Genomic DNA, 14,387 nt, shown 5'->3' with positions numbered 1-14,387 from the left:
TCCCTTCTTCCATCGCCGCGCCGCATCGTCTCCGAATTTTGGAAATTCAGAGGCTACAGTCTCAACGCACAAATCGCTTGCGGTTTCTAATGCAATCCAAACAAAGAAAACAGTCTTCGATCGTGGACTCAATTAGGCGATCAAAGAAAAGAGCCGTTCGTAGGGATTTACAAGAAGGACTATATCTGTTTAAACATGGAATAGTTTGGAGTCAAGCGTTAAGAACGCAAATGTATGATCCTAATCGTCCTATGAATGATTTGAACACACGACGCCCAAGAACAAAATTTTTAAACTTCCGCTGCGTCTTGAGTGCGAGAATACGATTTCTCAACAATACAGAGGAGGGAAACAGCCAGAGATGGCATGACAAAACTCGTAGTAAGAGAAGAAAACGTCAACGATTGGTTTTTAACAGCTACGTGTATTCCCATAAAACATGGTTGGATAATTTTGCCAAGACTTTGACGTTTTCGTAGAGAAAACAAGCCATGTTACTCTGTTGTTCAACTTTTGTGAAGAGATGCGAAAACAATGGTTGCAAATTCGAGCTAAATCACTATTAGCAGCAAAAAAATAATTAAATTTCAAAAAGAGATATTGTCCCTTTTTGTTTTTCAACTTAAAAAATCAAATTGTAGGGAAATTATGTATAGCTCACGCCACATAGGTTCTTCAAATATTTTATCATTCCTTTCATCTCTGTTAAAAGCCCCTTCTCCCTGAACATCCTCGTTACTATAAAGAAGCCTCACTTTTCCTCTCATATTACCCACAATACACCTTACCTTTCCCCTTTCTTCCTCCTTCTTCCTCTTGTGTGTAATATTCTCCACTTAGATTAGATGGGTTAGTTGTAAGCTAATATAAGTGCATGATTTTCGAATTCTTGATCGGGATTTAATTTTCAGAAACATATGGATCACAAGCTCAACTTTGTGAGATTGCCTCCTGGTTTCAGATTTCACCCAACCGACGAAGAGCTTGTGGTACAATACTTGAAGCGCAAAGTGCTGTCCTATCCTTTACCTGCTTCAATTATCCCTGAAGTTGACGTTTGCAAGTCTGATCCTTGGGATTTGCCTGGTTGGTTCCTCGATTGCTTTAAGATAGTTCTTTTATTCAAAACTTGCCCACTCTCAAAATCAAGTCTTTTGAGCTTAGAACAGAAACAGCACGCTTTCATATTTGAAGTGGGTCATTCATGCTAATGGCATTGAGTTTGTATAGGTGGTTCTGAGCAAGAGAGATACTTTTTCAGCACCAGAGAGGTCAAGTATCCAAATGGGAATCGATCGAACCGGGCCACGAGTTCGGGGTACTGGAAGGCAACCGGTTTAGACAAGCAAATCGTGGGTTCCAGAAGCGGCCATCAGCCTGTTGGGATGAAAAAAACTCTAGTTTTCTACAGGGGGAAGCCTCCAAAGGGGGGCAGAACTGATTGGATCATGCACGAATACCGCCTCATCGACGATCAAAGCTCTGACCCACAAACCAAACTTTCAGCACAGGTGAAAACTGAACCAGACCCCTTCAGTTCATACCAAGCAACAATTGTAAAAGAATCGAATTTCATTTGTTTTATGTCTATTACTGTCTGCAGGAAAATTGGGTTCTCTGTAGAATATTTTTGAAGAGGAGGAACAACAAGAGCGATGGTGATGTTGCGGCGGGGCCGGTTTTCTTTGATTTTATGGCCCGGGAGAGGGCTGATTTGAACCTACTCCCGGCTTCATCATCCTCCGGTTCAAGTGGGATCACAGAGATCTCGAAAAACCAAGAAACGGATGATCATGAAGAAAGCAGTAGCTGCGATACTCTGCCCAACACTTTCAGAAGGAAGCCATGCCCTTAAAAATAAACATATAACTAGTTACCAGAGCTCTTTGTAATTAGATTTCAGGGACTCCTTTTACTCAAGAACCTGTTTAAACATGTATGTAGACTTGTGCAGAGAACAACAAACATGTTGAACTTAATGTTTCCATGTTTTTCAAGTTATCTTAATTAAGGAGAAACATAAGATCATTATATACTCAAATCGCTATATTTCCGAGTTGATCCTTTGATTGGGGTAATCAATCTCGAGTCCAATGTCTTTTTCTCCATGCAAAAAGCATTAGTATTAATATTTTTCCTGGTAATAACTGCTCCTGCCAAGTTTCATCGAAGAAAGTTCAGTAAAAGAAAGAAAAAAGGCAGCACGTGCAAACATAAACCGATCTTTAGTAAAAGAGAATCTCTTTTCCAAAACAAAAGAATAAGAACATATTTTTAGCAAAATCTCATTCGCATAGGGTTCCTTAGCCTTGTTGCAAACTAAAAAGAGTTTTTTTTAGGTATCGAGTTCCCTGCTAGGGACCAATGTTTTTATTGAATCTTACAACTCTCAATATATACCTTATACTGGTGTGATTCGTGTTCTGTCATACTCAAACGCAGCGAAAGTTTTAATATTTTTAAATTTTGACATTTAAAATTATTGTTTGAAAACTCGTATGGTTTTAAAAAACATACATAGGATGTTTAAAACTTTTACCTTAGTGAATTATCATTTGGCTCCAAATATGCCGATATAAGCGAACATATCTCTTGTTGTAAATCTCATGTACGTTCTTCAAATCTCTTTTCTTCAATCTTCTAATCAGATCCACGACCGGATTACTTGTTCCTCTACTAACTTGCAGTAGAAATTTAGAAGGATTTTACGTAGAGACTGATATGAGGTGGCCGAAAACAAGGAGAGTGGGAGGAAGTGGTTTTTCGAAAATTCCTTGGCTTGGAGGCTAAGGTTTTTCGAAAAACAAATGTTGGAATGAATGAATTAACCCTAAACCTAATACACATATATATAACGTAAGATCCAGGAATTTAATTCGTGTAACCTGAATGCATGCAATCTAGGATTTTTATTTAAAATTATGTGTTTAATTATTTTGTGCATTTTATGCATAATTAGTGCATGGTAGAATTTACTTCATGAAATTTTAAAAGTTCATGTATTAAGGTTTCTAGATAAAAGTTTCACGCTCGAACGAGGAACGAATACTGAGGAAGTATCAGAAATATTATTTTTATTACATGATTTATTTATATTAATTAATCTAAGATGTTTTAAAGTTATTTTTCAAAAAATGAGCTTTGTTGGGTATTTTTACCCGCTAGAGCATATTTTCCAGCGGTATCGAATTGTGAGACTTTTTGAGGGTTCGGCTATTATTTTCAAAAACTTTCAAATACGAAATATTTTCCGGGAGTGTGATTTGATTTAATTGGCCTACTTTTAAGCTTATTGAGCTTAAAAAATTTTTAAAATCTTTAAATTGCAATTTAGGACCCATGAACTTATTCCCATCTATTTAATTTACATCTAATCACCATTTAACCTAAACCTAGCACTCCCACAGCCGACACCCACCCCCTCCACTCAGAATTTCCTTGGTTTTTAGCGCCTCCCTCAGCTGCAGGCTTGGCCGTGGCTTGTTCTTGCTTCAAAGACTCCCCGGCGCTTCCCCGTTGCTCATTCCTTCGATCTTCTCGCGCAAATACATCAAAGGCATGCTTTGTAACATCGTTTTTGCATCATACACATTTATATTACTGATGTATATGTATTCATGCATGAAAACTCTCGATCCAAGCGTGAGCATGAAAGGTTTCCGATTTTACATGTGTTTCTTGCATTCCCTTGATTGTCACTCACGTTTCTTCTTATGTTGTGCAAGGGGCTGCGGGTTTTGGTTCTTAAGTGGCTGAACATGGAGACATGATGTTGTTTTCTTTATTAAAAATCACTGCTGGTGCTGTGGGTTGAAGGGCCGAGTAGTGGTGTCATGTTTTGGTGAGGGTATGGGGGAGATCGCGGTGATCGGGATGTGGCCGACGGTGCAGGGGCCGACCCAGGGCCTGGATCAGACCACTTGGGGTCTGAGCCGGGCTAAGGGAGGCTCGAACACTACTGGTGCAATCCAGGAGACCGATCGAGCGTGAGTGAGTGGTAGTGACCGTGGGTTGGAGTTCTCTACGTGCTAGCGGGTGATCTCGATTTCTAGCGTGCTTGGGGCTGGATTCGTGGGTATGGTAGGTCCATTAGAGTTTGGTCTAGGTCCTAGGAGGGTGGGTTTGTGGCCGGTGCAACCTGGTAGAGTCTAAGGATGCTTGGTTTCGAGTTTGGCACGTCGAGGGTTGTATGGGAGGGTAACTAAAATTTTTCCAGCAGCTCTCGGGACCTGGCTGAGGGGTTAAGAGCCTAATCTTGACTGATTTTAGGGTCTTTTAAGTGTTTATAAGGTGTGGTAAAAATTTAGGAAAATTTTGGTTAAGTTTCGGGTCGATTCGGGTTAAAACCGGGACCCCGGTCCAAGTTTTAAAATGAATTGGTTAAGTTGTAAATGGGTTTGAGATTATATCTAGGAATGTTTTTAAAAATGTTTTGGGTTGTTTTAAGGTGTTTTGTAAGTTTCGGGTCAATTTTTGAGTTCCAGGGGTAAAACGGTAATTTTTGGGTCTTAGGGGCAAAATGGTCATTTTGCACCCAGAGAGATTTTGCCCTTGGCAGCGCCCTGAGTACAAATTTAATATTTTAAATGTTTTCGCATCATGATCATGATTTTTAAGATTTTATGAAAATATACGTTGTCTGCTTGGATTTAAAGAAAATTGCATTGGTGCATGATTTTTATATTGATATAAATGATGATGTTTTGAATAATGAGAATTAGTTGTGGCTATCGAAATATATGCAAATGCATAAGACGTATATGTAAATGATGATGATGATGCCTAGGCACAGTGGATGGGTGATCCTGTCACTGAAGTCTGACAGCTGTCGGGTACCGCGGTTCTATGTATGATGGATCCATCGTAAATGATGATGTACGATAGTCACCTCTAATGAACTGAATTCACCAATGGAAATGATAAATGTTAAGTGATGAATAATGAATGATGATTAACGATGAACTTTTTTTATGACGTCACGATTTCATATGACACGTTTAAATTAAGCTTTTAAAGTTCATGAAAGATATGCTGAGTATGATATTTTTCAATACTGGGTGCTATGTATAGGTATTTGTTATTCATGGTGTAAGCATGTTGAGTCTTTAGACTTACTAGACGTGTGTGATGCAGGTGAGCTCGATGTCGAGGAGACTGGAGGTGCTGAACTTTGAGTCGGCAGACCTGGTGGACGACATTACCCGAGGACTTCATGATTTTCCAGATATATACGATTTTATGTTATTGAGAGGATATGAGCATTTTATACACTGTTTTATTTTACTATTTGATGTTAGGACTTTTACTTGTTTTTACTCCACTATATTTTTATTGGTAATTCCTATGATTATTTTTAAATGATATTTTTAGTAGGACTGAATGTATGCAATTTATTTAAATGATAAATTTCAAAATGTGAGCTTTTCAAAAAAAAAATAAATAAAAAAATATATATTTCCGCACTTTTAAAACGGTAGACGTTACAGTTGGTATCAGAGCAAGGGTCCTGTATAGGGTTGTGCCGCCGCCAGCTTTTGCAGCTCAGTCTTCAAAACCTCAAGTCTGTAAGCTTTTATGAATTGAATGTTTTAAATGATTTATTGTTATCACCTGCATGTTTACATAATTTACGCTTTATGATGATCTATTGTTTATGTTTAACTGCTTTTATGATTTAAGGGTTTATTGTTTTAAAAACTAGATTAATTGCATGACGAGTTACGTTTATAAATTGAACTGTATTTAGTTCATGCCTCCCAGACGCAATCCCAGCGTTGACAGACAGGATAATATTCCAGGAGGTGGCAGAGGCCCTCCACCCCCACCACCACCTTTGGACCTATCTACCCGAGTTCTGGAGGGTATGGCTAGGCTACTGGAGCAGGTGCAGCAGGCTCCTAGGCCTCAGGTGGATGTTTTTGAGCAGTTCCGTCGGCTCAACCCGAAAGAGTTCGAGGGCACTACTAATCCGTTCTTAGCAGAGGGATGGATACGATCTCTGGAGCTGCACTTTGAGTATCTTCAGATGAGAGATGGCGACCGGGCCAGGTGCGCCATATATATGTTGAGAGACGATGCGTCCCTTTGGTGGGAGGGGAGCCGCTCATGCTGTGGACATGGCTACCCTTACTTGGGCCAGGTTCAAGGATTTGTTCTATCGGAAATACTTTCCAGCTGACGTCAGGGGCCGCCTGACGAGATAGTTTATGAGTCTCTGCCAGGGGGACCCAACTGTGGCGGATTTTATCCATAAGTTCGACATGGGCTGCCATTTTGTGTCCATCATAGCGAGGGATGCCGATAAGAAGCTGCGACACTTTTTGGATGGATTGAGACCCACCCTCTGTCGGGATGTCATGCTGATGAGGTCGGTTACGATGAGGCCACCGCCTGTGCTTTTCAGGCGGAACAGGCTTTGCGGGATATAGATTTTGAGATGCAGAGGAAGTGGCATCAGACATAGTCCAGTTCCCAGCCGCAAAAGAAGCAGTTTTCAGGGCCGCCGAGGCAGCAGGGGCAGCAGAAGCCCCAGGGTCAGTTTAGGAGGCCCCAACAGTGGAGACCTCCTCAAGCGCGGCGCCTAAGCCAGATGACAGGCAGCCGTGCCCGTAGTGCAGCAAGTTCCATGTCGGCTGGTGCTTATGGGACACTTTCATATGTTTCGTTTGTTGACAGGAGGGCCACAAATCAGTGGACTGCCCAAAGAACATGGGCACCACTACTGGTCGGGCCTGTGTGATGCGTGCTGAGGAGGTCGATGCAGAGCCAGACTCAACACTGATTACTGGTAACCTTTTTTTTTAAGATTTTAATTTATCGTTCAATTGCATGGGTTTTATGCTTGTATGAGAATTTATTTTTGGGATTTATTACTTAGAAAGATTTAGGATGCGTGTTCTAACTGGTTGGGATTAAGAATTTAATTGTTTGATTTGAGGAATTTTAGGGACTCAATTGTAATAACTGATAATTTAAGGATCAAAGTGCAATTTTCAAACTTTAAGGGGCCAATTTGAAATTTTCGATTTTTCGAGGATTAAAATTTCAAATTTTTGGAATCAATGTTTGGGTATTTCAATGATTGTTCGAGGATTTTGGGTTAGTTGCTAGTAAGAAATTCCTTGAGTTCAACACTATTAGGTTTGATGGTATGTTTTGTCCCAGGGAGGATATCTATTGCAGGTGTAGCCACACATACATTGCTAGATTCAGGGGCTACGCATTCGTTTATATCAGAATCCTTCGTCAAGCGACTAGGAATCATAGCAGTAGCGATGGATGCAGAATTCAGAGTATCGATCCCATCTGGGGATCAAATGTTCACTTCTCAGTTAGTGAAGAGATTTGAGCTTCGGTTACAGAAGTATGCAGTTCATGCAGATTTGATAGTGCTACCACTAACGGAGTTTGACATCATCTTAAGTATAGACTGGCTATCTTCTCATGGAGCAATCCTAGATTTTTGACAGAGGTCAGTGTCTGTCAGACCGCACAGGGGGAAGCCATTGTTTTCGAGGCAGCTAGACATCAGCAGATGCCGCACCTTATTTCCTGCTTGTGTGCGAGGAAGCTTATGATGAGAGGCTGCCAAGAATTCTTAGCCAGCATTGTATCAGTGACAGAGACAGTCAGCTAGAGGCTCTAGGACATTGATGTAGTCAGGGAGTTCTCCGGTGTGTTCCCTGACGATGTTGCAGGCATCCCACCAGACACAGAGGTGGACTTTTCAATTGAGCTCATGCCAGGGACATTGCCGATATCTAAGGCACCCTATCGATTAGCGCCTGCAGAGATGAATGAGCTCAAGGATCAGATCCAGGATCTGCTGGATAATGGTTTCATTCGCCCTAGTTTTTCTCCTTGGGGCGCACCAGTGCTATTTGTCAATAAGAAGGATGGCAATATACGACTGTGTATTGACTACCGAGAGCTGAACGGAGTCACAGTCAAGAATAAGTATCCATTGCCGAGGATCTAGGATTTGTTTGATCACCTGCAGGGAGCATCAGTTTTCTCAAAGATATATCTTCGATCCGGTTACCACCAGCTGAAAGTGAGGGAATCAGATGTGCATAAGACAGCCTTCTGGACGCATTATAGGCACTATGAGTTTATGGTGATGCCCTTCGGACTGTTGAATGTGCCAACGATCTTCATGGATCTCATTAATCGCGTGTTTCAGCCATACTTGGATCAGTTCGTCATAGTTTTCGTTGACAATATCCTGATCTATTCTAAGATCAGGGAGGAGCACTGTCAGCATCTGAGGACAGTTTTACAGACTCTACAGGACAGACGACTGTATCTCAAGTTCAGCAAATGTGAGTTTTGGCTTGATAGAGTGGCATTCTTGGTTCACATTGTATCGTAGGATGGCATAGAGGCCGACCCCAACAAGGTGGAGGCAGTCAGAGATTGGACAGTTCCTAAGAGTGTGACAGAGATCCGTAGCTTCTTGGGATTGACAGGTTACTACAGAAAGTTCATCCAGGGCTTCTCTTCTATTGCGGTACCTATGACCGCCTTGACGAAGAAGAATGCCAAGTTTATCTGAGGACCTGAATGTTAGGATAGCTTTGATGGACTGAAGCTAGCATTGACCATTGCACCAGTAGTAGCTATGTCATAAGAGCAGGGAGAGTTTGCGGTTTATACGGATGCATCGAAGCTTGGGTTGGGCGCGGTTCTGATGCAGCAAGACAGAGTGATATCCTATGCATCCAGGCAGCTGAAGGTTTATGAGAAGAACTATCTGACTAATGACCTCGAGCTAGCAGCAGTGGTATTCGCCCTGAAGATCTAGAGACACTATCTGTATGGGAATAAGTGCAGGATTTTCATATATCATAAGAGCATGAAGTTCTTCTTCACATAGAAGGAACTAAATATGCTACAGAGGAGGTGGCTTGAGCTGGTGAAGGTATATAATTGAGACATTAGTTACCATCCGCGTAAGGATAATATGGTAGCAGACGCTCTGAGCAGGAAGCACACAGTAATTGCTCATTTTTCAGTGCAGAGACCGCTACAGGCTAAGATTCAGATATTTGAGCTTGCAGTTTATGCTAGGGGCGAGGCCCTAAATCTTGCTACTCTGACAGTATAGCCGACTCTGAGAGACATAATTTGAGCAGGGCAGACTTCTGACGAGTAGTAAAAGAAGTGAAGACAGAGGGACGAGGCTAAGGGCCAGAGACTGTATACAGTTGTGGATGACATAGTCAGATATAGGGACCGCCTATGGGTTCCTGACAGTGATTCCCTTTGAGCAGATATCTTGAGCGAGGCCTACAACACCTCGTACTCCATCCATCCAGGGAGTACGAGGATGTATAATGATCTGCAGACTCTGTATTGGTGGCCGGGCATGAAGCGAGATATTTTGCGTTTCGTCTCCGAGTGTTTGACTTGTCAGCAGGTTAAGGCAGAGCATCAGAGACATGTAGGGAAGCTGAGACCACTTCCTATTCCCTAGTGGAAATGGGAGAACATTACTATTGATTTTGTGACAGGGCTTCCGAGGACTACTGGAGGATTCAATGCCATCTGGGTGATTGTTGTTTGGCTCACTAAATTAGCTCATTTCCTACCGATCAGGTGGAAATTCACCATGACTCAGTACACAGAGCTTTACATCAGAGAGATAGTCAGATTGCATGGGATTCCAGTGCCCATCGAGTCAGACAGAGATCTGAGGTTCACGTCTGCATTCTGGAAGAGTCTCCATCAAGCGCTGGGTACGAATTTATTGTTCAGTACTGCTTTCCATCCTCACACAGACGGTCAGTCAGAGAGGGTGATTCAGATTCTGGAGGTCCTACTCCGAGCTTGCATGATCGATTTCCAAGGCAGCTGGGAGCCGAAGTTACCTCTTGTTATCAGGCATCGATAGGTATGGCTCCGTACGAGGCACTTTACGGGAGGAAGTGTAGGTCGCCAGTTTATTGGGACGAGGTGGGAGAGCGAGCAGAGTTGGGTCTGGATATTGTCAGACAGACAACAGACTTAGTGGCCAGGATTTGGGACAGGATGAAGACTACATAGAGCCGTTAGAAGAGTTATGAGGATCAGAGGCGACGAGATCTTGAGTTCGCAGCAGGGGATCATGTGTTCGTGCAGGTCGCACCGATGAAGGGTGTTATGAGGTTCGAGAAGAAGGGCAAGCTCAGCCCTAGATTCATCGGACCCTTTGAGATCCTAGAGAGAGTGGGGACACTCGCATACATAGTTGCTTTACCGCCGAATCTGGAGAGCTCATAATATGTTCCACGTCTCCATGCTGCGTAAGTAAATGTCGAATCCTTCGCATGTGCTTAAATATGAGCCACTTCAGCTGACACCGCGCATGTCATTCGAAGAGAGATCCTCTCATATTTTGGACAGGCAGGAGAAGAGGCCACGGAACAAGGTGATCCAGATGGTCAAGGTCAAGTGGCTGAATCATTCAGAGGATGAGGCTACTCGGGAGACCGAGATCGAGATGAGGAGTCGCTACCCGGAGTTATTCGGTACGTTCTAAATTTCAAGGACAAAATTTTGTTTAAGGGGAGTAGAGTTGTAAGGTCCAGGAATTTAATTCGCGTAACCTGAATGTATGCAATCTAGGATTTTTAGTTAAAATTATGTGTTTAATTATTTTGTGCATTTTATGCATAATTAGTGAATGGTATAATTTACTTCATGAAATTTTAAAAGTTCATGCATTAGGGTTTCTAGATACGTTTCGCGCTCGAACGAGGAACGAAGACTGGGGAAGTATCATGAAAAATATTTTTATTACAATATTTATTTATATTAATTAATCTAAGATTTTTTAATGGTATTTTCCAAGAAATTGGCTTTGTTGGTTATTTTTACCCGCCAGAACATATTTTTCAGCGGTACACAAATTTAATCGAATCGGAGGACTTTTTGAGGGTTTGACTATTATTTTCAAAATCTTTCAATCACGAAATATTTTTCGAGAGTGTGATTTGATTCAATGGGCATACTTTTAGCTTATTGGGCTTAAATTTTTTTAAAACTTTTAAATTTTAATTTAGGACCCATTAACTTATTGCCATCTATTTAATTTACATCTAATCACCATTTAACCTAAACCTAGCACTCCCACAGCCAACACCCACCCCCTACACTCAGAATTTCCTTGGTTTTCAAGCTTTGATTTTTGCATGGATTTCAGTAAAGTAACAGAATAGTAAATCGATCAGTTGATTGTTTTGTATTCCGAGAGAGTTGTTCAAAAGTCATTTCTTAGCTGCTCTTCTCTGTTATTTATAGGCTTCCCTACAACGGTAATATTAAATATGATTTGAAACTTTTTATCTGTTACTTGCCACGTCAACATTCTTCTGACAGTCGTACACTGCAGATTTTCTGAAATGTAGGGAAACCACTACTTGTTCCAGTCAGATTTTGTCGGTTGAATATCTTTTTCCTTAACTGATGACGTGTATAGCTGAGGGATCAGCTTATCTAATGTAGTTGATAACCTCACAACTATTTGTAGTAACTGATCAATTTCCAAATGATCAGTCAGTTGTCTGCGTAGTTTAGTTGCTAGTTCAGTTTCCTTCGAAAATCTGCGTATTATTTCTTCAGGATCAACTTTTAAGATTGCTCCGGCTGATCTTGTCCTTCCTCTTCCCCCTTTTTGTCAAACCCATCAACCTTTTTGGATAACATAAGCACTTCTGAGGAGAGGTTTGAAACTACATTCAACAGGATTTCTTGCAGCAAATCCATTCATTTGGATACAGCATTTTGCAAAAAGTCAAGGCGTCTTGTAACCAAGGCCTGTTTTGGGAAGTGGGCTTCAGCTGATGCTTTGTCTTTGCGAAGTTCTACCATTTGGAAAAATAAAGAAGATACGTCCTTTTTGATTTGCTGAAGTCTTCCCATAGTATTCTCCTTTATAGAGTCGAATTTCATCATGTGCAAATACTTGATATCAAAAATGGAGGTCATGACACAAACAAGGTTGGTTTGAATAGCCTCAATTTCTTCAAACATGGATTCAGTTTCTATTGATATACTAGGAGACATGGCCTCAGAAGATTTTGGTTCCTGCTCCCGGTTTTCTTGATTGAAGATCTCCAATGCCCTGTCAGTTGGTTCATTTTCAAGATTGACCATTTCTGAAGCATCCTCTGGTATAGCTTCCTGTTGAAGCTGAGGAGAAAAAGAGAGAATCGGAACAACAATGGAGCTTGAAGGCTCTGTAGACGGTTGATCATCAGAAATAGTAACTGGTTCTTCAGTTCGTTGCTCAGCTGAATCAGACATAAGTTCTTTAGTTGCTTGAACAACTGAAACTGTAGTTGGCTCTTCAGCTGGCACCTCTTCAGTTCCTGTAATAACTGTCTGTTCAGTCGTGGCAGTCGACTGAACTGGCTCTACAAACGATTGAAAAGTAGCCCGTGAGGCTGGTTCTTCAATTGTTGTTTGCTCTCCAACTACTTCAGTTGTAGTCTACTGAATATCAGAGGCAACTGATTTAATGACTTCGTCGATGTTTGCCAATGACAATTCAGCATCAGTGTAATGTTGAAGTTCTGCAGTTGAGGATTGAGTAGAAGTTGACAGTTGCGCATCCTTTAAAAAAGAAGCAGTTGCTTGCTCAGAAAAATCAGCAACTGGTTCCTGGATGGCTTTTGCGTTGGAACTGATTGTTCAGCTTCCTCTTCTGATGAGAGATTTTGGGAATCTGCTGTAATTATCAGTTCTTGATCCAGTTCCCAATGTTTTATCTCCATTTGTAGTGAGATAAGATCTGAGTCCAGCTGATCATGAACTGATTTATCATTGAAGGCAGTTGGACTTGTAGGATCATAGTTTTGGCGTAGCTGAACAACCATTTGTCTCAACTTCTTGGCTCGTACTTGATCGAAAAAGTACTTTTTCCTCTGCAACACTGAACCACTGAAGCTGCTTTCACCATTTTTAGGACTATGGTTTCCAAGGCAACAAAATTCTTCATAACTGATTTCTTTTGTAGTTTCTTGGCAAACACTTGAATCCTAAATATCACCCATTCATCATAAGCTTTAAGCTTAGTCTCAGAAAATTCATTGACCTCTTTCCAGATGAGGTCATATGGGTTTTGATGGTGTTTGTGGGTCGGGGATCTTCTGTCATTTTCCCTTTTCCCTTGGAGTCCTTCAGGACATGAGTAATGTTAAATCATGATTTGGTTGCATCGATCACTTCTCTAATCACTATTCCTTTGGGTCTGGAAAAAGGCAATGAAATTGGGCCAGAGATAGTGATTAGTGGAGCCTTAACTCCAGCATGCTTTTTTTATCACCAGATTCGGCGATAGGATTCTTGAGAGGAGCAGCAGGTTGAGGTAACTGATATTTAGTTAAAGATTTAACTGATATTGCCCGCAATGGAGTAGCCTTGATCGGGTGCTCAGCACCTGATAGAATCAGTCTCTCAGTTGGGATGGTGCCCACAACTACTGCTGATTTGGTCTTCAGAGTTCTGGGCTTCATGGCAATCTTGGGAGAAGAAGTCTTTTCTGAATCAGTTTAACGGACAATTAGTTTACATTTGATTGCCTTTTTCTGATCATTTTTCTTGGCTTTATTTGCTGGTTTTGGAGCCGCATGCGTCCCAGTCTCCTTCTTTACCTTGAAAAATTGATCAGGAGAGATATCTAGCTTGAGCTTCGGCAGCTGAACACGCTAGGATTGAAGATTTTGAATTTGGATGAGCTCTCAGAGGAGTCACCCACCAAGCCCTTGCTCTTCAGCAGATAGCTGAGCCGCACAGCAAATCCCTTCGACTGCTTCGAAGACTGAAACATGTCCTTCAGAAGGTTGAAGATGATACCTTTCCAGTTCAGTCTTTTTCCAGTCATGACTTGAAATTTCTCTAAACTAAGGGCATCAAACGATCCTGCTTTGGCTAGAATCCCTTTGGCCACAATATCAGCCAGTGACTAGATTTCTGGCTTGAGTTCTTTCTTGGGATCGAAAAACTTGATTTCCGACCATCAGCAGATAGGAGAGTTTGCATTTCCTCAACATCAGAAGTTTTTATCTCAGAAACATTGGCCAGACCATCAGTTGGCAGCTGAAAGAGGTTGCTGAAGGAGTCTTCGTCGATCATCAGCAACTGATTGTTGACGGTAATAGTGATGTTGCCGTCAGCAGAGATGAAACCTTTGGTATAGAGATCCTGAGTCTCATTTGGATAGATTTCTTGGGAAGAAAGTCCCCAAAATGTCTTCAGTCCAACAGCTTCTAATTTGAGAAACACATTTTGATAGCCTCGTCCTGAACATACAGGACTTAATAAAAGTCAACAGCCATAGCGTTCAACATATATGCTGGAACTTGGTTTGCCATTTTTGAAGGATTGATTATCTGTGAGAAAGAAAG

The 14,387-nt window shown here is 41.4% G+C and overlaps 1 protein-coding gene across 1 annotated transcript; it reads left to right on the top strand.

Annotated features, from left to right (window-relative positions):
* The first annotated feature begins 720 nt into the window (after positions 1 to 720).
* Positions 721 to 2,082, top strand: LOC142525239 (NAC domain-containing protein 83-like). The gene is made up of 3 exons (XM_075629460.1): positions 721 to 1,086; positions 1,231 to 1,511; positions 1,604 to 2,082. The coding sequence occupies exons 1-3, from the start codon at positions 918 to 920 to the stop codon at positions 1,853 to 1,855; spliced, it is 702 nt and encodes a 233-aa protein (XP_075485575.1). The 5' UTR covers positions 721 to 917; the 3' UTR covers positions 1,856 to 2,082.
* The last annotated feature ends 12,305 nt before the right edge of the window (positions 2,083 to 14,387 follow it).

This window comes from Primulina tabacum, chromosome 14 (genome assembly GCF_025594145.1).
Source record: "Primulina tabacum isolate GXHZ01 chromosome 14, ASM2559414v2, whole genome shotgun sequence".
NCBI classification, from domain to species: Eukaryota; Viridiplantae; Streptophyta; class Magnoliopsida; order Lamiales; family Gesneriaceae; genus Primulina; species Primulina tabacum.
The sequence above is the reverse complement of the archived record's forward strand: the minus strand, read 5'-3'. Positions and strand labels throughout refer to the sequence as shown.